Genomic DNA, 24120 nt, shown 5'->3' on the forward strand with positions numbered 1-24120 from the left:
AAACATCAGTGGACTATTTTTCGGCATTATTACAAGGACTAACATAAGGAGCCTGGTTCAAAGTTGTTTTCTGTGATGAATTGTCCTAAGTGTCCTAAACATCTGGAAAATCTTAATGCTGACTTATTTGGGAAGACCGGGCACAAACTGGTGAAAATCTTAATTTTTAAGCAAAATTATATATTATATATGTGCTCAAACTCCAAGCATTAATAAGGCAAGAATGGGTAATCATCTATCAGAATTTGGCCCAGAAGTTAATATCCAGCCCGTTAGAGATAATTGCAGAACCTCTAAAGAGGATGTAGCAACATTGTAAATACCAACCATTGGTTTCAATGTGAGGGATAAGCTAATAAAAGTGAGCTTATGCAATATTTTTTTAATTGTAACGGTACACAAAATCCCCCCCCCCCCCCCCCCCCCCCCACACACACACACACACACACACATACACACACACAAAACGGATTATTAATCAATAATTAATCTAAGTTTCATGTTAAATTACTCTTTTTAATTAATGTTTTTAATTTGCACCTCCCAAACCTACTTACCACCTTATCTGTCATTTGTACAGTCGCATAAAATTAGAAATAACTGCCCTTACGGATGTGCGATGCGACCTTTAGGGGCCGGTCGGAAATACCGCTTTCGTTCCTTTAGTTGGTTTGAGAAAGCTCATCGTGGACCTGGCGGACCGGTTATGTCTCCGCCTCCAACGTTTTAACGTTTAAATTGTGTTGAGACACATCTATGGTTTAATTTGCTGTGATCCTATCCCTAAAATATAAATATACAACATATCGACAGTTATTCTTTTAAACTTTGTCGTTTTCATTTGCAACTTTTCCCACCGTAAAGTGTCCCATGAAAGTTAGCTTGGCGCTGTTACCAATTGCACCTGAAGGCAGCACCAGTCCATCTCCTCTTCACCCCCCCATCCCCGTTCTGGTCAACAACACTTTCCCCTGGAAGACTCGCTCGCGGCAAACTTGGCCGACCCTTCGCAGCGCAGAGCACCGACCCGACATGGATGCCCTCAGGTCGGCCGGGAGAGCGATCGTCCGGAGCCCCAGCATGGCGAAGCAGTCGTGGAGCGCCGGCAGACACAGAAGTAAGGCAGACAGCTGGAGAAGTAGCCGAGGAGAGAAACGGAGACGGGTTGTTGGCTCAGATCGTTCAGGTTTTACCACGTCAACTTTTGCTTTTACTTACCGGCGTGCTTTGATTATTGAGCTCAAAAACAGGCGATATAATAATTATACAATTCTTATAACTCACCTATATGTTTATTAACCCACTTGTTCACTTCTGTCAATGAAATAAGTAAATTGCATTTTCCCCTTCTTTTTTGAACGTTATTGAAGTTTGAAAACATATGAGGTTCATGCCAAGTATGGCATTTCTATTTTAAGAATCTCCCCTGAAATACAGTGCCTTGAAGAAGGATACATATGATAACTCTGGAGGAGCTGCAGAAATCCACTGCTCAGGTGGAATAATCTGGAGACAGAACCGCTATTGTGCTCTTCACAAATCAGTAAAGATTTTGGGAAGAAAGACAGTGTTGAAAGAAAGCCAATGATTAGTTCCCATCTGTATTTTGCCAGAAGCCATGCAGGGGACCCAGCAAAGAAGGTGCTCTGCTCAGATGAGATCAAAACGGAACATTTTAGCCAACATTCAAAATAACAATTCAGTTTTCAAATCCGTTTTATTTATATAGCGCCAAATCACAACACGTCATCTTAAGGCACTTTACAAAGCCAACTCTATCAAATCATACTGACAGATTGGTGAAAAAGTTGTTCTTAAATCTAAGTTAACCCAGCAGATTTCATCAAGTCATTGACTTGCAGCATTCACTCCTCCTGGATGAACAGCCCTCATACCGAGCATGCTTATGACAGTGGAACGTAAAACTACCCTTTAACAAGAAGAAACCTACAGCAGCACCAAGCTCAGTGTAAACAGCCATCTGGTACGACCACTGGGGGCCAACTGTGTCATTTAACATTAAGTTGCTGGCAGCAGTAGCTCAGACGATCCCCCCCTCCAGAATTGGGTAGCTAAACAGAACGCCAGGCCAGGTGTATGAAGGTCTATGAAGAGAATAGAACATAAAGTTAATAGCTGATGACTGCAAACAATACAAAATTGGAGAATAGTAGGATAATGAGTCAGGGAAGGCGGTCTTTGTGTCCTCCAGCAGCTCCAGAGACAGCTCAGGATAACCTAAGCCACTCAAACTATAAGCTTTTTCAAAACGCTTAGATTTTAAGCCTGGTCTTAAAAGTAGACAGGGTGTCTGCCTCACGGACTAAAACTGGAAGATCTGCCTCCCATTCTACTTTTAGAGACTCTAGGAGGACCCACTCGTAGACCTGCAGTCTGAGAGCAAAGTGCTCTGTTAGAAGCTTATGGAGCAATCAGATATCTGATAAATGATGGCGCCTGGTTATTAAGGGCCTTATACATGAGAAGGTTCATTTTAAATTAGATTGTTGATTTAACAGTGAGCCAATGAAGCAATGCTAAATTAGGAGAACTATCATCTTTCTTAAAGAACGAACAGTGACTAGTTTCTCAGCATCACTTCTTGCCAGGATATTTCTAATTTTACCAATATTCTGGAGGTCAAACAAGAAACTTCTAGAAACCTGTTTAATGTGAGATTTAAATGACATGTCCTGGTCAAAACGTTATTTATTTTACTACCAGAGGCCAGTTTAATGCCATCTGCATTAAGTGATTGATTAAGCAGTTTCTTTTTGAAAGACTCTGTTCCAAAGTTGACGACTTCTTTCTTGTCTGAATTTAAAATCAGAAAATGTCAAGTCATCCAGATTTTCTTCTTTCGTCTTGAAGACATAAACTTGTCGTCTGTCAAACTATAGAATAATCAAGATTTGTGGAATTGCACATCCCAAGAGCCAGGTTGGGGAGGATGTCCTGCCCCAAGTGGAGGAGTTTAAGTATCTCGGGGTCTTGTTCACAAATGAGGGAAAGATGGAGCGGGAGATCGACAGGTGGATTGGTGCTCCGCCTGCGGTGAAGCGCCGGGCACTTTACCGGTCTGTTGTGGTGAAGAGAGAGGTCAGTCAAAATGGCGAAGCTTTCGATTTATTGGTCGATCTATGTTCCCACCCTCATCTATGGCCATGAGCTTTGGGTCGTGACCGAAAGAACGAGATTGTGGACAGAAGCGGCCGAAATGGGTTTTCTCTGTGGGGTGTCTGGGCTCTCCCTTGGAGATAGGGTGAGGAGCTCAGTCATCCGCGGAGGACTCAGAGTAGAGCCGCTGCTCCTCCATGTCGAGAGGAGCCAGTTGAGAGGCTTGGGTATCTGGTAATGATGTCTCCTGGATGCCTCCCTGGTGAGGTGTTCCGGGCACGTCCCACCGGGAGGAGAACCAGAGGAAGACACTCTGGAGGGACTATGTTTCTCAGCTGGCCTGGGAACACCTTGGGGTTCCCCTGGAGGAGCTGGCTAAAGTGGCTGGGGAAAGGGAAGTCTGGGCCTCCCTACTAAGCCTGCTACCCCTGTGACCTGAACCCGGATAAGCAGTAGAAGATGGATGGATGGATGGATGGATGGATGGAGGGAGGGAGGGAGGGATGGATGGATGGATGGATGGATGGATGGAGGATTTTTGGACAAAAATAGCTGAGTTTTATCAACATAAAAGTGGAAATTAATCCCATGCTGTCTGATAATTTCACCAATTGGAAGCATATATATATATATATATATATATATATATATATATATATATATATATATATATATATATATATATTAAAGAGAATTGGCCCAAGGACTGAATCCTGTGGTACTCCTCAAGTAACCCTGGAGTTTGAAGGAGCTTTATTATTAAAGGTAGATTGGACAATCTTTTCGGAAATGTAGGTAAGAGTATACATTGAGAGCGGCGGCACTAAAATGAACGGCTAACACCGAAGCTAACTGGATACATAAACACTAGAAGTGCGCATGCACAGCCAGCAAGAGGAACCTCACAAGTAGACAGCACGCACATTGCCGTTACGTGAGCACGTCAGAATGATTGGCAAGTATGTTTATCCAGATTAGGTAGGATACCTCTAGAAATGTAGACCGCCATTATCTCTCCAACCTCCTAACTGTACTTCAAAGAACACAGATCTAAATTAAACCAGGGAGCCAGGCCTGTAATTTCCTCATTTGTCAAGGTGGCTATGTTGTCTAATTCAAAATGCAATGAGGATCTAACACTATCAACCCAAGCATCAATTTGTGAAGGGGAAGAAATATAAATTACTGCCCTTATTGCTGTGTTTTTCTGTGATACTTTAATTAAAAAGAAAACAGAGACTTTAAAAGTTGTTACAGCATTGTCTGCTAATTATCTACTATAATGAAAACTTATTTTAGGGATGGAGAACTGGGTTAAATTAAATGAAGGTTATTAAAAATGGTCTGATATGACAGGATTATGAGGAAATAGTGTTAATTCTTCACAATCAACGCCATATGGCAGCATAAGGTCCAAAGTATGAAGGCAAAAATGTGTAGGTTTATGCACATTTTGAACAAAACCTGAGTTTAAGATAGTAATAAAGGCTTTCACATTCAGTGTCAACTTGAATATTAAAATCCCCCACTATAATCACCGTGTCATTATTTAACACTATCAGACAAGAAGTCTGAGAACTGATCTTAGAACTAAGAGTAAGGGACTGGTGGACGACACACAGCAACAAACAGAAGTGGTTTTATTGCTTTGCAATCAACAGTGGGATAACTCTGCACATCACCATGGTGAAACGTGGTGGCGGCAGCAGCATGCTGTTGGAATGCTTTTCTTCAGTAGGAATAGTGAAGCTGTTCAGAGTAAATGTCAAGATGGATGGAACTGAACACAGGTCAATCCTGACAGAAAACCTGTTAAATCCTGACAGAAAACCTGTTAGAGGCTGCAAATCTCTCGAGACCTGAGTAGAGCACTAAACATACTGCCAGAGCTACAGTCGAGTGGTTTAATCATAGAACATTCATATATTAGAACGGCCTTGTCAAAATCCACCTAAATCCAACAGATAATCAGTGACAAGCCTTGAAAATTGCTATCAAACAATGTTTTCTATTGTGATTGAGCTTGTGCTATTTTGCAAAGAAAAACTTTTAAAAATCTCAGCCTCTAGATGTGGAAACGTTGTGTAGACATACCCTGAAAGACATGCCGCTGTAATTGCTATGAAAGCCTTTTCTATAATATATTGTCACACTGAGGGCTGTAGTCAAAGTATTCCAGATTTTTATTTAGCATAACATGTATCACTTCTCTATTATGCGCTATTTTATGTTCATCTATCATATAAAACACCAATAAAACACGGATTGTGGCAAAATCTGAAAACATGTAGGGAATGTGAATACTTTCAATCCATTGTTTTTAGCGTGCAAAAACACAATGTATCAGTTTGGAGTGTTGAAACAACTTTTTAGCTGAACACTTAGTGTTTTTTTAAGAAATGCTATTTTAGGATAAAAACACAAGGCTCTGGTGATGTGGCCATTATACAATAGCTCTTTTTTTTTGCCATGGTGATTTCCTGTGGCATTCAGGGATTTGTTGATAATCTCATTTCTCAGAACGACCCTACTATTTCCACCTCGGTACCAGGAGGATTGGAGAGGTCAGGGTCTCAGCTCCACTTACTGTGTTTTTGACATCTTTGTTTGTCTTTGTTTATGAGAAAAGCTGCTCCCGCAAAGTCGCAACAACGTGAAAACCGTGTCGAGAATTCGGTGCTTCCCAGAGTAACTCTCAGTAGCTACTGTTCAAGCTAAAGCTTTCGTGAAAGCTGTGTTGAGGTAATGATTGCGCGCCCTGCCTGCAACCAAGAAGACAGACCAGGAATGCTGCCGGTCCGTGAACGCGCGTTACCATTGGCTCCAATTCAAGCTGAGCTATTTTAAAAACCAGGAAAGACATTACAAATCTAGATGGCATAAATGTATATCATTATATCACTGACAGTGCGTTAAATATTATTTCATTTCAGGTTGGTTACTGCCTATCCAACTTTTTTTGTATTCAAATTCATGATTTGTCCATCATGAAGGAGAAACATGGCATGCCACTGCTTGCACAGCAACACCACAGCATATATACGTACTATTAAATGGACCTGTCGGTTAAACTATATTTTAACTTTTAAAACCATTCAGATTTCTCTGAATGAGCTCGTTTGTTCCCTTTTTAACTGTAAATGAACTTGTTACCCTCGCAGGCCCCGATTACCCGTGGAATTAGCAGGTTTATGGAAATGCAGCCGCTGACCCACTTGTAAGAAGAATGGAGTGTTGTTGTATAGACTAACAGGTCTTCTTCCGGCTGCGTGGCGGGCATTCCTCACTGGCGCTGATCCACATCATCCAGCCCAGCTTCCAGGTCTGACTGTTGCAGGTCTGTATTGGCCTGCGTTTCCAGTTCTCTAGGGAAAGATTTCAAATGATACTGTTGAAGTGAAGGAGTTGTTCAAGGTCTACAAGGTTGACTTGGACATCCACAGAAAGCAATCATTCATACCTTAGACGGTAAAGGATGGTTCCCTTTGATTTGTTCGCCAAATAATTTCCAATAATCGGTTTCACAGACGTTGTTGCAAAAGGACGCTCTGACAGAATCCTTGTAAATCTGCAACTAAAATTATATTCAGACTTTCACTAAACCTTGTTGTTTTTAAAGTGGGCTCCTTCCTCTCATACTATGTTCAGGTAATTTTAGGGGGATAATGCTTTGGAGCATGCGGCATGTTTTCCTTAACAAAAGCAACCCGATAACGTTGCCTTTTTTTTTCATGTATTATAGGATGAAATGTACATCTTTGTGGGATCTTTTCCAAAGTCCCTTTCACATCATCGGTTTCCATGATCTACATGTTTCATTACGCCCCGATACAGAATGGAGTTAGGAGTTCCTTACCCAACGAGCCTGTATCCTCTGAACTTTAATGGGGAGTATGGGATTTTGGAACGAGAGGGAAGTAATGAGCTGATAATAAAGTAAAGGCAGCTGCAGAAGCAGGAGACAATCTTCCCAAGCATATCTGATCTGAGATATGTTGTTCATAAGAAACTGATGCTGATCATTACATGTTGATGACGGTGCACAAAAATTTTTCTTGTCTTTATTGTACTAAATGAATTTAGGAAGCCAGGAGGAGGCTCACCCCTTGGTACATGCTCAAATCATTTTCAGGTGAATGCTGCGAGTTGTAAACCAGAGCAAGCTGTGTAAGGCCAAAGGGGCCGTGATCGCTACTCATTAGTGCTGGGCAATATATTGAGATTTTAACATCGAGATTTAAAAAAAAAAAGATATAAAATGAGACTATATTGTTTAGACTGTTTATATGATCTATGTTGCGTTTTAATTATTATTTTATGTATTTTAGTGGGTTATCTTTTAGTTGTTTCTCATATATACAGCTGTTTGTTGAAGAATGTGCCTGTGAGACATTTGGGATTAAGTTTAGATTCAGAAATGCCTTTTTATAATTACTTTATGAAAAGAAAAACATATTGAGATAAATATCACATATCGGCATTTAGCATAATAATATAGAGATTTTTTTCCCCATCCATTTTGCCTGGCCCTACTACCGATTGACTTGTATGAGGTGACAAGACACATGGATCCTTAATGGGGGGCTGGTGGTGCGTGTTCATCATGAAACATTTGATCTGAAAAGTTTCAAGCTGGACATAAGACACCGTTGTGCCATCTTGGTCTTGTCCGTGTAAAGATACGGGATGGAGTGGTGAAATTTGCATATTCGTGCTACCCCTTCTAAGTGATCGGATAGGGCTTTTCCACTAAAGAGGATCCAGCTATTAGCTGGGTGGGGCCGGTACCAGAGCCAGTTCTTAAGTGGTTCTGCAAAAACAGAACCTTTCCAGAATCTTTTCCACCACCTGAAACGTCACATTCAATTATTGTTTGCTCCTCCCTGTTTTATTCTGTGTTTTTTGTGATGGATATTAGTGCATGGAGGCAATTTAAACCAAACAAATTACATATTTTTTCTGACTTACACCTCCACAGCTCTGTCTTCTCTGTGCATCTATCGGTGACCAAAGTCTTGGGGAAATTTCTGCCTATCCTCAGTTCAAAGCAGAGCTGCTGCTTCTCTGCATCGAAAGGAGCCAGTTGAGCTGGTTTGGACTTTTGACCAAGATGCGCCCTGGATGCCTCCCTTTGAGAATTTTTTACGGGCACGTTTCACTGGCAGGAGACCCCGGGGAAGACCCAGAACCCGCTGAAGGGACTATAAATCCTGTCAGGTCAGGGAACGCCTTGGGGTTCCTCGAAATGAGCTAAGGAATATTGCTTTGGAGAGAGATGAATGGAATCCCCTCCTGGACCTGTTACTTCCACGATCTTGGATAAGTGGAACACAATTGACTGATAAAGAATGACCGCAGAAACCTTCAGTCATTGTTATATCCCACTATCCAGCTGCAAAGCAAGCTTTGCCTTTATCAAAACAACCGCTACAGTGCAATCACTAACAGGTAACTGCTTGGTTAGGTCCGACTCCTCTGGCAGACTCGTGTTTGTGTTTTTAGTCACACATAGGTGTCCAGAAGGTGTCAAATTTAAAACTTAAATTGTTTTGTAAAATACAGTTAAGAGAGAAGTGAGAGGCAGCAGATGACTGGTTTTCCACCAGCACCCTCCCTGCCTACCTAAAAAACAGGAGAGGTCCTGAACTGTCGGAACCCCATTGGTGGTCTCCTTGGTGATCCAGTGTTTGGTGTAGACACACACAGGAGCCGGACAGTGTTTGCCCCCGTCGACTGGAACTTATTGGATCAGCACCATTGTTGTCATAGTGCTCAACAGAGACCCTTTATCCAGCCGAAGACTGGATGTTGTGCTGAACAACCTTTCTTTTTGCTCTGGATTCCTGTTGTAAACAACATCTGATCAAATCGTTGGACCCATCAGTTGAAGACACCTGCTTGGCTTGGATTTCTCTAATATTTGGATGTAAAGTCATCAATTTGTGAGAAGGGTAAAGAGCGCACAGACTTTTATCTAAGTAACAAACCAGATTTCCAGTCTGCTCACCCTCTTCTGGTACTGACCTGTCACTGGAGGAAGAGCGTCAGAATCAAGAGTTCACTTAAGGAGTAAAATATTAACACCTCTCCTTGTTTGAGCCCCCCATAAGCTAAAGCGATCTGTAGAGCTGTGCATGCTCTGTCTGTATCTCAGGGAAGTAATGGAACAGTTTCTGCCAGGTTGAAGGATCTGTGCCTGCAAAAGACTTCTCTTTTTATTATCCCGCACACATGTTGTGCAGAAGTTGAAAACCACTGCTAATTTAATTTTACTCAGGAATACTTGGTGTGCAACCTTACTCTGGACATTAATGAATTCTTCTTGATCTGTTCTTCTCTGGGCTCTCTTAAAGTCTTTTAGTGTTGTTCTGTGGACTTTGTCTGCTTTTCCAATTGTTTTCTGTACCTGATCATGGCAGCATATGTCATGCCATGAAAATTGGACACATGGGACTAAAATAACTGTCAGGCCTAGAAAAAAAAATCTTGATTAGGTGAACCATATCTGAAAGTCAAGTCCTGGGACCCGAGAGAGTCCTCATCCTTCACCTGATCAACTGGCTTAATTAGTTGATCAGATTTAAAAACGATGGTGTTAAAATGCTAAACTATGTTCTCGTTGGAGTTCTTCATAGATTCAGCTAAGGAAATGAGAAAAAAAACTGTCTTCTTGGCTTAGTTATGCGAAAACACAACACTGGTTTTGTCCCTTGAGCTTTGGAGCCTTTTCATGCCTGAGTGGTTTAAAGGTCAGAGTTAAGAGGCTTAACAAAAAGAAAACATTCTTCTGAAAATGGAAAGGTACCGAACAGAACATCTCGGATCAAAGAAAGTTCCAAAGACCCTAAAGATACTAATGAACTGAGCTGAAGAACAATTTAAATTCAATTCAATTCAATTCAATTCAATTTTATTTATATAGCGCCAAATCATGAAACATGTCATCTCAAGGCACTTTACAAAGTCAAGTTCAATCATATTATACAGATTGGGTCAGATTATACAGATTGGTCAAAAATGTCCTATATAAGGAAACCAGTTGATTGCATCAAAGTCCCGACAAGCAGCATTCACTCCTGGGGAACCATAGAGCCACAGGAAGAGTCATCTGCATTGTACATGGCTTTGCTGCAATCCCTCATACTGAGCAAGCATGAAGCGACAGTGGGAAGAAAAACCACCCATTAACGGGAAGGAAAAACCTCCGGCAGAACCGGGCTCAGTATGAACGGTCATCTGCCTCGACCGACTGGGGTTACAGAAGACAGAGCAGAGACACAACAAGAGAGACAAAAAAGCACAGAAGCACACATTGATCTAGTAATCTGTTCTACATTAGATGGTAGTAGCGGGTGAGCCGTCTTCTCTGGATGATGTCACAGTTAACAGAACGTCAGACCAGGTGTACCTACTATGAAGAGAAAAGAGAGAGAACAGAAAGTTAAAGCAGAAATGACAACACATAATGCATAACAGTAGAACTCAATAGAGTGAGAAAATTAGATCCTGATATACTCCAGTAGCCTAAGCCTATAGCAGTAAAACTATAAAGGTAACTGAGAGTAACATGAGCCACTAGTTATAATTTTTGTCAAAAAGAAAAGTTTTAAGCCTAGTCTTAAAAGTAGACAGGGTGTCTGCCTCACGGACCAAAACTGGGAGTTGGTTCCACAGGAGAGGAGCCTGATAGCTAAAGGATCTGCCTCCCATTCTACTTTTAGAGACTCTAGGAACCACCAGCAGACCTGCAGTCTGAGAGCGAAGTGCTCTGTTAGGAACATACGGGGTAATCAGAGCTCTGATATATGATGGAGTTTGATTATTAAGGGCTTTATACGTTAGAAGAAGAATTTTAAATTCTATTCTTGATTTAACAGGAAGCCAATGAAGGGAAGCCAAAATTGGAGAAATATGATCCCTCTTGTTGATTCTCATCAGAACTCTTGCTGCAGCATTTTGGATCAGCTGAAGGCTTTGAACTGCATTTTGTGGACTTCCTGATAGTAAAGAATTACAATAGTCCAGCCTTGAAGTAACAAATGCATGGACCAGTTTTTCAGCATCGCTCCTGGACAGAATGTTTCTAATTTTGGCGATATTCCGGAGGTGAAAAAAGGAAACTCTGGAAACCTGTTTAATATGGGATTTAAATGACATGTCTTGGTCAAAAATAACACCAAGATTTTTTACTTTATTTAAAAGGTTGCAATAAGAAAAAACAAGAATGAAAAAAAAGCAGACAGCAAAAAAAAAAAAAAATGGCAGCAGAAGATCTTGAAAGAATTGTGTGTACTGTTGTTCTTAAACAGTATCCATTTTCTCCAGTTGATTTGGTTCACTTTGATTTGCGGGGGGAATCTCAGGGGTTTCAGTCTTTAACATACATAAACGGAGCCTAAAAAACAGCTTTTAAAAAAATTAAGCTTGGGATATGACCAGAAAATATGAGTCTGATTGGCATTCAAGCATCCACACCTTTGCCAGCAGGGTCCTCCGAGACTTTTGTGGCCGAGCTCTGTAGGTCATTTTACCCAACACGCTACATCCTGCTGATCAACTCGTGATTGACCTGCGTGTCTTAGTTGTAAGTATCAAATAGAATCTCTGTTGTCGAACTAAAACAATTTTTTATCTTCGTCAAAAGACCCAAAAACTGTTCCCTCTGTCATTAAGATGGTAGTTGTACCTTATATCCACACTTTCTGAATACATTGCCAGTTGGTAGATCAGAGAGCTCTTCCATGCACACATATTAAAACAAAAACTGAAGAATCAAGGCAGGGGAAAGTTAACATAACAGATTCTCTGTAATGCTAAGTTAAATGTTGGATGGTGAGATTTTAAAAATGAACCAAGAAATCCGAAAAGCTCTTAAATCTAGTGACGGAGTTGCATGGTTGTCGTCATGGTGGAGGAATAAATTAGTGTCGATCAAATCAGTATATTTCAAAAGAATAAACGCTGTAAATACAATTTATTATATTTTGAAGAACCTTCTGTCACGGAAACTAGGCTGATGACCTTAAATCTAAGCCACTTTTATTTATGGTAAGGGTTCATCAGATCTCTCTGAACACAGCTGCCGGCTCTCACATGTGGTTCCTGCTGCTGACCTTTCACCCCAAAGTTGCTCACATTCTCAGGCTGAGCGGTGCCTGGTACCTGGTGTCTTGGTGTGCGCTCGACATTTCTCAATAAAGTGTGGGGGGGTGTAACGTCTGTAATTACCTCCGAGGTATGATTCTCCCTTCAAAGACAGAAAAATAGGAGATAAGGTTAAAAAGTGAATCAAACTTAGTCTTAAAGGCTAAAACTGATGATGTTAGCAGCTTGGCTCCATCACCTGGTGCATTGATCAGCCAGTTTGTCACTTTAAGTTGGGGTTAAGTGAAACATGTCTGGTTGCTTGTAGTAAGAAGATTCCAGCTATAAATCCTGGGTGAAAACACGCCTCTGCGTGTGTATGCACTGCAACCCGCAAGGAGATAAAAAAACGGCAGGAGGGTGATTTTCGAGGTAAGGATCTCATCTTCACTGACGCCCCCCACACCCCCCCGTCCCACTGCGAGGAAATGTCAGTAAACACGGGGTCAGGGCCGCCGGGCACCGTGTAAACCCTGATAAGAAACCACATAAAGGTGCACGATGTCCTTTCAGCGCTTCCAGGTTTTCTTTCACAACCGTCAAACATGCTGACATGTAGATTTTTTTATTTATTTTTTGTGTTTCCTTCTGCGAGAGTTTAAAAGCGGTTGTGCCCTTTTATAACGCGCGGCCTGTTCACGTGACGCTTCAGTGACGTCGCTCTCAGGATAAAAAAAGACGCTTTCCTCTTATCACAGTTATGTCAGAGTCCAAGTTACCTCTGTAAATTGAAGTCTCTTTTAGGAGATGAAATATTTACTTTGCATCCATAGAACCTCTGACCCAGATAAACTGTTTTTGCCTTTTAAAGAAATTCAAGCTGTTTACATTTCTTCTAATATGCAATATAATATCAAAAAGGTTTTTTTTACAGGAATCTAAGATGAGAGGATTCTAAAAACTAAACTATGCTTTTTATGATTTAAGCCAAAGAAGATTCATCGCAGTTCTACCCGCCCGTTCTTAAAGCCATCTTTTTTGTTGCAGAGCTTCCAGAGAACTGGACAGATACACGGGAGACCATTTTAGAGGGGATGACCTTTAACCTCCGGCACCTCGGCATGACGCTTGTGGATCAACCCAAAGGAGAGCAGCTGTCGGCTGCTGCTGTGAAGAGGATTTTTGCCACGGTCAGTGCAAAAGAGCTCCAGCACCTCTGTTATTTAAAAGAAATCTCCTGCTCAATAAAGATAAATACAGTCTTTATGTATTTATCTCATAGAAACTGTTATATAACCATAATGTATTTTATTGCGCTGTTATGTGAGTTCTCCCATAGTTTCCCACACCAAAAAGTTGTGGAGAAGTGAAAGGAAAATTATGGTTTTCCGTTTTTGTTTTACATCTAAGCATCTGAAAAGTGCATTTGCTGCTAAGCATCCCGTAGTTTGATCAAAAACTAGTTTTGCACTCCACAAATCTGGCTTAGTAACAAGAGGAAAGGCAGTGCTGACCGAAAGCCACAAGAAGTGCTGTTTGCAGGATGCAGAGGACACAACAAGCATGTGGAAGAAGGTGCTCAGATCAGAGGAGACTGAAACTGACATGTAAAACGCTGAGGGCCTGATCTTCGCCTTGTGCAACCATTGTGGTAAGAGGGATTTTTTCTCCCTCCCACAATGTTTCTATTAGGGCTCTGTATCTTATCTATCCATCCATCCATTATCTGTGCAGAGTTGCAGAGGGGTTCTGGTGCCTATCTCCAGCGGTCAATGGACAAAAGGCGGGGTACACCCTGGAGTAATCTGTCCATGTCGTTATCTTTTTAAAAATACTTATCATTATTACCTCCAATGACCAGAGGGATGTTTTCAGTTGATGGAAGCTGGAGACCTAAGTTAAGCAATTTGGTAAATGCAACTAACCAAATATTAAGAGCTTTTTGTCTTCAAAAAAACAAACATTTGAAACAATAAAGTGCAATAATCCATCCATCCATCCATTTTCTAACACGTATATCCCTTGTGGGGTTGCGAAGGGGTACTGGTGCCTATCTCCAGCTGTCAATGGGCGAGAGGCGGGGTGAATAACATCACAAATATTTTGCAGATTAGGTCAACAATTAATCTGAAAAGTTCAGGGAGTTAGGTTGCCTAAGCTGGATAGAGGATTAAGGTTTGTTTCCAAAATGCTGAAGATGTCTGAGCTTTTCTTATCTTGATCAATGTCCTTTGCACCGACTTCAAGTTCAAGTTTATTTATATAAAAAACCTTTAAAACTGGCACATTGACCAAAGGGCTATACAAAGGTAGGAAGAATGACCGCAAAGTTAAAAAAAAAAGAACGAAATAACAAGTCCTTGATGTTGACTGATGATTTCTCTTCAGTTTAACTGAGCTTGAACTATTGTTTCCATTTACAATTGTGCACATTGTGTTGGTGCATCACATAACATCCCAATAAAATGCTGTACATAGAAGGTTTTAGCTGTGTTGTGACCAAGTAAATAAATCCATATAAATGCAAAATAAATTACCGTTAGAAAGTCCAGACGGTAAGGATTGGAGCTCACTTCTTTGCATGAAGTTTTAAATGCTATTTAAAAAAAAAAAAAAACAACTCTGTATTTGTGCTAAATAGACTAAAGCCAGTGGGAAGAAGCCCCAGAAGGTTTCTCTGAAGGTTTCCCCTCAAGGGATCATCATGTTGGACAGATCTACCAACAAACTTCTTGAAAGTGTCTCTATATACAGGTGTGTTTGCAAAGCAGCGTTTGATTGCGACGTCATACTGCAGGTCTGAAAGTCTGTTAGAGCTAAACCTTGCCTCCCGGTGTGCAGGATATCCTACTGCACGGTGGACAAGGTGCACGATAAAGTGTTTGCCTACATCGCTCAGAACAACCTCAATGGGACCCTGGAGTGCCACGCCTACCTCTGTTCCAAGAGAAAAGTGGTAAGTTCAGCGTAACTGTGTCTCTGTGTTGGATTTTGTGTCATCGCTTACAGGAACGCAGCAACTGTCTTGGGTTGAAGATTCTGTAGTGAATGATGGATCATTTGTTTTTTTACATCCATATTTTTTTTCCTGTAACAATCCCTAGCAGGAGACCGTAGGAGTCAATCTTATATTGTCTTGCTTTCAATAAAAAAAAAAAAGGTTGGTTGACAGATGATGGATGGCTTCTTGTGGAGAAGAGCCCTACCGCTGAGCGGGTGACCAGGCTGGAATGTTGTGTGCTGGGCATCAGAGCCGTTAGCTAAACTGGGCTTAGAGCTGAACTCTAGGAAATTACTCCACCGTTGCTTTGCTTTGTTAACGTTTGTCCCATGGATCCCTGGATGGATTATTTATAGCTGCTCGCTCCGTTCAGACAGCAAAGCAACAGGTCTAGTGCCAAGAATTCTGGTGCTGTGGTGAATCTCTCACTTGAAACCCGAAGCACCGAACTTTTGCTAGGGCAACAGTAGGTTACCATGGAAACTGAGCGCAGACTGATGTATCAACTAATTTCTTAGGAAAGTCCCCCCTGCTGCTTGGTGGTTGGGATCCATCAGAGGTATTGCTGCCCTCCCAAGTGCTGATTAAACTCCTACATCTGAAGGAAGACTTCTCTTTATTCTCTATTCTCAGTAGTAAAAAAAGTCCAATTTGTTTAACTGTATTTCTTTGATGTTGATAGATAGATAGATAGATAGATAGATAGATAGATAGATAGATAGATAGATAGATAGATAGATAGATAGATAGATAGATAGATAGATAGATAGATAGATAGATAGATAGATAGATAGATAGATAGATAGATGTAAATTCCTTGTTAATTGTTAATAGGTATAAAGTAACCAATTAATTTTACAAACATGTTTTTTCTTTTTTGCGTAGCAGATATATGAAGGTTTGGAAGTGGCCCAGCTGTAGTCCTGAGTTAAATCTGATAGAGAATCTGTGGAGGGAGCTAGAAATTAGGGTGATGGCGAGGAGACCTTTCAGTGTCCAACCATGTGGTTAACCACTAATAATTAATTAATTGTCAAACTACCAGTGGAAAAAAGCTTTTTCACAGTTTCAGTAATTCTAATCAACATTGTTCCATCGTTAATTCGCCATCCGATTTCTTTTTTATGAAATATAAAAACAAAAACTCCAATTGACTGATTCATTGTTGTGTCTTCTCCAGGCGCAGGCAGTGGCCCTGACAGTCGCCCAGGCCTTCACAGTAGCCTTTGAGCTGTGGCAGGTGGCGAAGGAAGGTGGGCCCCTCCTCCTCCTCTCTACCGTCCTCTGTTTATTAAGCGCACCTTGAGGTCGACGAGGACTGTGGCGTCAGCCTCAGGTCTGGATGCTGCTTATTTTTGCCGTCTTGTTTTTCTGTAGAGAAGGGGGAGAGAGTGAAGTCTGGTTCTGCGGGAGACGCCAGCAGCAGCTCCCGCTCGGAAAGGTCCAACAGTTTGGGGAGCCTAAAAGGAACAGGTAAGATTTAACCCACCAGCTTTGATAGAGCACGCAACCAACGCTGGCAGGCTTCAGTCCTCCAGGGTCTGAGTCCTGACCTGTGGACCTTTGCTGTATGTCGTCTCCCTCTCTCTCAACCCCCTTTCCTGTCATCAATTACACTTCTACAGTTTTTATGCAAGCTATCTTCCGATATTATAGTAAAGCCCCAGAAATAGCTTTACTTAATGTGATGCCATGCTATGCAGACGTTCTGTCTGCGGTAGTAAAGATGCATCCGGCTCGGTATGCCATTTGCTTAGAGTAGGGAGCACATCCTGGCTTGTTTTCTAGAATCTAGATCACTCATTTTATGATTGTTTGACTACCTGGGGTACTCTTAGACTGCATAAAGAGCATTGAACCTTTACCCCAAGGTGATCATTTGGTATAGAATAAAATGACCTACCCTGTCCTGATACAGCAGCACACTGTAAATTTTACAACCAATGAGCAAAATACAGAACTGGATGGGGAGCATAACAGGCAACAAGTGTTAAAACAGTTTGAACACATGACAACGGTCTCTGGTTCCTCTCATTCAGATGCAGCGACAGAAATCCTTTTAGACCTGGACGTGAAGGCGGCTGTGGAGAGTAATGGGAAGACAGGCGAGGAGCAGCTGGATAACCACAGGTCCTCTGAGACCAACAACATCCCCGCCCCGGTACGATCCTCTCCGACTGTATCGGCCGCTTTTCTGCTTCACAGGCTGACAAATGACTTCTCCAAGTTGTTAGTTTCCTTCAACCGCACTTCATTTTCGGTTTGATTCTTCCCCACCTGAAAATAATGCGATGTTTCTCAAGGAAGTAGCTGCATGCATTCCTGTGATGGAAGCCATAACTTCAAACCATACTCTTCTCCTGGATGATTATCGATATCCTCTTTTTCTTTCAGGAAATAGAAGACGGTTTGGATGAAGCCTTTTCCAGGTGAGATATTAGCTGTGAACATTTTTATTTGTCCCAAATTAAACCGTGTTGATTCCTGTCGCTGCTTGTTACGGTGAAGTTTTCCAATCAGCAAATCCAGCCTGACCAATGAGCGTGGCTCACGCTCATTGGTCCTGCTCGGCCTCACGGTGCCACCCGCTGATGATTTCTGCATACTGCAGCACGGACACCTCCAAGTCTTTGATTTTTTCCAAAAAAATTGGAATGGGCAATTTCGTTAATAAGTTGTTTAGCGTGCTCAATCTGCTGTGTGTTTGTGTCTCCAGCTCTGCTCTGGATAGCTATGGCTCATTTCCAGGTAAAGTTGAGCATCCCAGTCAACCATGAGTTAGTGCGGTAGCCCTAATCACTAACCTAACATGCTTCTGTTTCATTCAATCACTACCAAACCCAATAATACTGTTTATAGGTCAGTAATGTCTGTCAGTAGTTAGAGGTAGTTTCCGTCATCTTTTGTTGCATCTCTGATGGATGCATTGTTCACATGCTTCGAAAAAAGACGTGGTGTGAAAATGTTTCTTGGTGTTTATCACATTGTGTCACATTACAACCAAAATTATTGGGATTTTATGTCATCAACACAAAGTAGCCCTCATATTGAATGAAAATAACTTTTCAGAAGTTTTTTTATCTTTCAAAAAATAATCTGATAAGTGTGGCGAGCGTTTTAATAAATAGAATCCAGTTCAACCCTCTGCTGTCAGAATTCACCACAGCGGCAAATGCAGTCCACCCGTGTACAATTCATTCTCAGGATAAATCCAGCTGGTGTGTGAAGGTCTAAGAGGCTTGTTGGAGGACATTAGTGAACAGACAGCATCATGGAGACCAAGGAAGACGGCAGACAGACCAGAGAGGACGTTATGGAGACCTTTAAAGCAGGATAAATATCTTGGAGCACTGTTCAATCCACCATTTAAACATAAAAAGAGTGTGACACAGCTGCAGGCATTTCAAAATGTGGCCATCCAGTTAAAATAACAAGGAGAGGATTTATCAGAGAGGCAACTCTGGAGGAGCTACAGAGAAGCATGTGTCAGATGGTCCAATCTGTTGACAGCTTTAAGAAACCTACTGAAAGAAGAAAGTCAGAAGCGTTTGCCATGAATCATGTAGGGGCATAGCAAAAATGAATATTGTCTCATCAGATGAGAAAAATGACACTCTTTAGACCTACACTTACATTAAATGCAAAGTATTGTGTGGTAGCAAATAGTGGCAAAACTTTTCTTAACCAGAGAAAGGTGAGCTGCTCTAACCTGACAACAGCCAGCTGCATGTCTCGCTCCGCCTAGCTCCACTCACATACATCTGGGACCTCTCCATAGGCATTGCCTTTACTGAAGGCTGGGCCTTATCAAAAATCCTTGCATATGATTGGATAAGCCACTTGTCTGTCATCTTTATCGACGTGCTATTTCAACCAGTCACACCGAAGCTAACCCGTGACGCTAATGAGACCGACGCCGGAAAAACCCCCCTTTTTTTTTTTTTTTATGTGTTTGCGGCTCTAGTGCAGGGTTTCCCGCAGCGCTATCTTGGCGAGGCGGCCGCGGAAAACGTGTCGTCCGACCGCGTCGAGGACTAAAGGCCTCCCAATATGGTTAGCGCTAACCGCTAACCGCTCCGGGGCGCGTCCGCGTACGCGCCCCGGAAAACAAAACTTGCCAAATCCGGTCGGGAGAAGGGTGAAAACATTGTTTCCACCAACAAAAGCCTTCAGAGCCGTTCTCTGATGTTCTTTTAATGAAACAATATCAGATAGATTGGACAACACGGAAGAAATAGCAGCATCAGTGTTAACGCTTGCTTCCTCGATGCGAGCCGCCATTGTTGTTGGAATCTCACGGTGGCTTCTCCACTACGTCACATCTATGAAACACCCGCCCTGCGTCCTGATTGGCCAGACCAAAAATTTGGTTGGGGAAATCACTTTCAATGAGCCGTGTCCCAGATGTATGTGAGTGGAGCTAGGCGGAGCGACACATGCAGCTGGCTGTTGTCAGGTTAGAGCTGCTCTGAGATGATGGGAGGATGGAAGAAAACCTTTTTGGAGGCTATTGACAGATATTTAGCATCCAGTCTAACGGGTTGAGCTGTTCCGCCGAGAGGAATTGACCAAAGAAAAAAAAAATCCAGTCTGCTGATGTGCAAAGCTGGTAAAGACATAATCGACATGACTTCCAGCTTCAGCAGCAGCTTAAGGAGGTTCTGCAAAGTGTTGCTTCAGGAAGGGTGAATATGAATCAAGGCAACACTTTTCAGAAAAAAAACCAATTTGTTTCCCTTCCAATCCAGTTCTACACTACTTTGTGTTTGTCTAGCACATAATATCCCAGTAAAATTCACTGACTTTAGTGGCTGTGACATGTAACGGTTTATGTGAGGATCACTGTGTGAACCGACTGCAGGAGCAGGAACTGCATCACTCCACTTCTTATTGTAAAACACTTACTGGTCTGAAAGTGGAGCAGCGGAGTCACCAGTTTATGCCAGGTTTCCAGTGACCGGGATGTCTGTGCAATCTGGCATAGCTCGATTTTGTGACATCATTATTATCTTTGATTACAATTCGATGTTTGCTGCCAATCTGGGTCTCCCATTACAGAATACCTTTAGATGTGTGGACAGGTTTTAACAGCTTTAAATTGACATTTAAAACTAAAGCTCTTACTTTATTGCTTAAGAGCTTTATGGTGTGATAAAAAGAGGACAAATGAAGGGTAAACTCAAAGGAGAGCTTATGATCTTGTCCATAAACTGATTCATTTGAGCATAGTCTTTTCTACCATGCCAAACGCGGGATTGTTACTGAAACAAATACGACCCACCTCCCAGGCCTGCTCATCAAAGGGCCTCATACAGCAGAGATAACTCTGATTTAAATCCTTTTAATCTAATTTTTATATTTGAAAGCTTTTGTTTATGTCTTAAAAATAACAGTGGCTCAATAATATATGAAATAACGTAATGGAAAACAAAAATAAAACCAAAAAAACCCCAAGAATAAATCCATCCTCCCCTGTTGTGTTACCTTAGCCTGATCCATTTTGTACCTCAGAGTATTGTATACCCACCCTTTGCATAAAACATACAGATAAGCCATCAACATCCTTTGCTAACTAAAATGAACCTTTGCGTTTTCTCTTGTATTTCACAGCTACTTCTCATCTGCCATATATACGTACTTACACTTATTAGCTAATGCTCACATGAACAAGAAGGAGTCTGGTAAAGCGGGAAATTAGATTTTGGAATAATTGAGGAGCGTGTTAGTCGGCAAATAAAGACAGATTCAGAAGACTAATTTGGTTTTTAGAAGCTACTTTTTCTAAAGGATAAAAAGTGTGATGTTTTAAACTGATTTTTTTTTCTTAAATAAAGTAGTTTAGCTGGAAAAAAAACTCTTGTTGCTTTCCTTAACTACCAGAGATTGGTGATTTTATCAAAGTCAGCTTTTAAGGTGTTCTCATGAGGAGAACAGCACGGACACAGTCCCTGGAAAAAGGTCCGGCCTGATTTAACCTCCTTCATTCTGTTCTAACTAGACAAAAATATGAAGTCCCTTATATACCGGTGTTTTTTGTCAGGTCCTACTGAGGTTAAAAAAAAGAAGTTTCTCTCAAAGGTTTTAGTTAACACCTAAATATCCTGATGTTAGGTTCAGCATAAAGTGTGTTATGATCAGCTGGTATCTAACCTGCTCTAGATAACCCTCCTAGTAATATTCCGAAGCTGAAGTTACTGTATTTTCGGACCATGAGGCGCACTGGATTATAAGGCGCGCAGTGAATTAACGTGTCTTTGTGCGTCTTTGTCCACTTATAAGGCGCACCGGATTATAAGGTGCACTAAATATTCTCCCCAAGTGTGTAATATCACTCCGCCCATCCATGTGTCACGGTAGGGAAGCCAGTATTTTTATGAATGTCTGAAATGTCAGCTGGCTGTAAGGAGATGACGCGGTCTGCTCATGCGCTCCTTGTTATTAGAGAACTGGGCCAGAAAAAAAACGAGCCGACCCCACCCCTGGAACTGCGCTGCATTTAGCGCGGTCCGGTTGTGTCTGGCTCGGTCCAGTTCAGTTTGCTTTCCACTTACACTCAACAGTTATCTCGTTTACCGAGCTCGGACTGGTCTCGGCTCGGTTAAAAAGGGTTAGTGTAAACGGGGTAAAACCTGGAACATCCCTGGGAGGTTGAATGGGATAAATAAGCATAACAACCCAGCAACTCCAACCGGCTTTTCCCTACCAATACCAAATGAGGGTTTGCTTTAAGGCATGACCTTCTAACTTTGAGCTGGAACACAAAACAGAAAGTAATATGCTGCATGTTTTCTGATAGTTTAGTCAGTAGTTTTGAATCAAACAGGAACTAAAGGAATTAATTTGTGCATCAGAACATATGTCCCTAAGATTTATATACATTTTATTGAAATTAAATGCATAACAGTACATGCTGTTGGTTGATATGTAGGAGAGTTTTAATTTTTCTACATTTAAAGGGTAGTATAACTTCGCATTCTTCAGTATTTGACCTGTCAATGACAGATTAGGACCAATCAAGGAACATTTGTCCAACCCCCATATCGGGCCGATTGATTGGTGCACGTCTGCATAGTATTTTAGACCCTTTCTGGTTTTAAAGACATTATCGCTCATTTCTGTCTCTTTCCCTCCCCTGCTTCCTCCGTGCTCTCAGACTGGCAGCATCGCGTACTAACCCCCAGGTCTTGGACATTGGGGTGACGCCTCGAGACTGGCTCGCTGAACCTGACTGGAACAGCGCTGACGGAAACACTCGCCACTGCTTCGGCTCATACAAGGACGACGTGTGATATCTGGCCACTGCACAGCAGAGAAGGGCGCTGCCATCAGAAGGAGGAGAGGCTGTCCTTCCTTTAACTTAATACAAGCTTCCGATGTATTTGACAAGAGGCACCAGTGAGAACACAAGGCAACAAGGTGTGGCTCCGTGAAATGAAGTGCGGCCTCTTCCTCTTGCTTTTTTGCACTTTTTACGCGCGCAGTTCTTCCTTCTTTGTGGAAACGGCACAGGCCGCTGCATCTGCGCACCACGGCAGTAACAGCATCGCGTACTAACACTACAGCTCCACCGCTGTCTCGCTGCAAGCAGAGTGCAGGGGCAATCTGAACGCATAATCAGCATTATGACAGCATTTGTTGTCCTTTAGTTCACTTAATGGTGTTTTCAGCATTTCTGGCTTTAGACATAACATGTATGTGTTGGGTATGTCGTATATTTGCAGATGTTTCTTCAAAGTATGATTTAGAACAGAGTTTAACCTGAAGGGCAGACAATGAACCTCAAGGCAACGGGATAGTTCCTGTTGTCAGCTGTTATGCATTTCCTAATGACTGGATATAATGTGTAGTTTTTGCCTTCCTCTGCTAACAGAACTTCTTCTGTGTAGAATCTGAAAATGTTTTCTATTTATTTACGTGCTTGCCTCAAGGCATGTTGTAATACACCTATATTTCTCCCTGATGCAATGAAACTTCATCTTGAAGGACCGTTTTAATGTGCTTTTTTTTAATCAAACAGCTTTGTACAGGAATAAAAAAGCATTATTAAATACAGAAGTTTTTTTGGCCCCTTGCTCACGTTCTTTCACTATTTCATATGAAGGGACATTAACTGCAAATTAAAGCATTGCAAACGTTTTTTGCCCATATTTGCAGTGTAGTTCCAAAGGACATTCATAATGAAGACATGACGTTTTCATTTGCCTTTTAGAGCTATTGTTTGCATGAATATACGCTGCAAAGACGTTTAAATATTAGAAAACGACAAAAACACGGTAAATGCAAACTGCAGTTTTCAAGCCATGAACTGATTTAAGGGGCAAGTCAATACCCAAGCGATTTTAAGCTTAAGGCAATTAATTTATATAATTTATATAACTTTTTAATTTTCTTATATAGCACAATTCAGTACAGAGACAATGCAAAGTGCTTTACATGATTAAAATATAGGAATAAAAGCAAGTAGGGATAGAATGTAGAAACAAAAAAGAACATTTAAAAACAGTAAAACAGTTTAACTTGAACATTCAAAGGCAATTTTAAACAAATGTGTTTTTAATCTGGATTTAAAGGAACTCAGGCTTTCCGCACTTTTACAGTTAAGGTCACAAACTGATGGCCAGACATTCTCTTTTAGGGTTTTTAGCTAGGAAGCAGACATCATGGTTCCTTTAATTACAGCAAGTCATTTAGACCAGCAAAGCAGCCCCAGACCATCCAGAAGCAAACGGATCTGTAGGTGGGGAAAAACTGACGCCCAAAATATTCATACCCCAGTCACTTTTAGATCTAAAGTTATTTTTTATTCAATGGAAATGATAAAGGCATCTCCCAGATGCAGGCCAGCCGACAGTTTTGCTGAGGACAACATTCAATTCATCAAATTCAACCATACGTAAATAGAGCAGAGTGGACGAAAA

General features: G+C 41.5%; 1 protein-coding gene across 2 annotated transcripts; it reads left to right on the plus strand.

Annotated features, from left to right (window-relative positions):
- Positions 1 to 934: 934 nt before the first annotated feature.
- ldlrap1a (low density lipoprotein receptor adaptor protein 1a) lies at positions 935 to 23273 on the plus strand. Of its 2 annotated transcripts, XM_036144850.1 has the most exons (10): positions 935 to 1117; positions 13249 to 13391; positions 14843 to 14955; positions 15043 to 15157; positions 16383 to 16455; positions 16580 to 16675; positions 17242 to 17363; positions 17597 to 17631; positions 17919 to 17950; positions 22356 to 23273. In XM_036144850.1, exons 1-10 carry the CDS (start codon positions 1033 to 1035, stop codon positions 22400 to 22402), a joined length of 861 nt encoding a protein of 286 aa, XP_036000743.1. In that variant the 5' UTR covers positions 935 to 1032; the 3' UTR covers positions 22403 to 23273. The 2 variants fall into 2 exon arrangements, with proteins under 2 accessions (XP_036000743.1, XP_036000742.1); XM_036144849.1 differs by lacking the exon at positions 17919 to 17950 and having other exon boundaries at positions 936 to 1117.
- The last annotated feature ends 847 nt before the right edge of the window (positions 23274 to 24120 follow it).

The sequence above is a fragment of the Fundulus heteroclitus genome, chromosome 13 (assembly GCF_011125445.2).
Source record: "Fundulus heteroclitus isolate FHET01 chromosome 13, MU-UCD_Fhet_4.1, whole genome shotgun sequence".
NCBI classification, from domain to species: Eukaryota; Metazoa; Chordata; class Actinopteri; order Cyprinodontiformes; family Fundulidae; genus Fundulus; species Fundulus heteroclitus.

Coding starts and splice junctions, on each gene's coding strand:
- ldlrap1a (XM_036144849.1), top strand. CDS start 1,033: ATGGATGCCCTCAGGTCGGCCGGGAGAGCGATCGTCCGGAGCCCCAGC. Junction 1,118..13,248: donor GAGCGCCGGCAGACACAGAA/GTAAGGCAGACA, acceptor TTTTTGTTGCAG/AGCTTCCAGAGAACTGGACA. Junction 17,364..17,596: donor CCAACAACATCCCCGCCCCG/GTACGATCCTCT, acceptor TTTTTCTTTCAG/GAAATAGAAGACGGTTTGGA.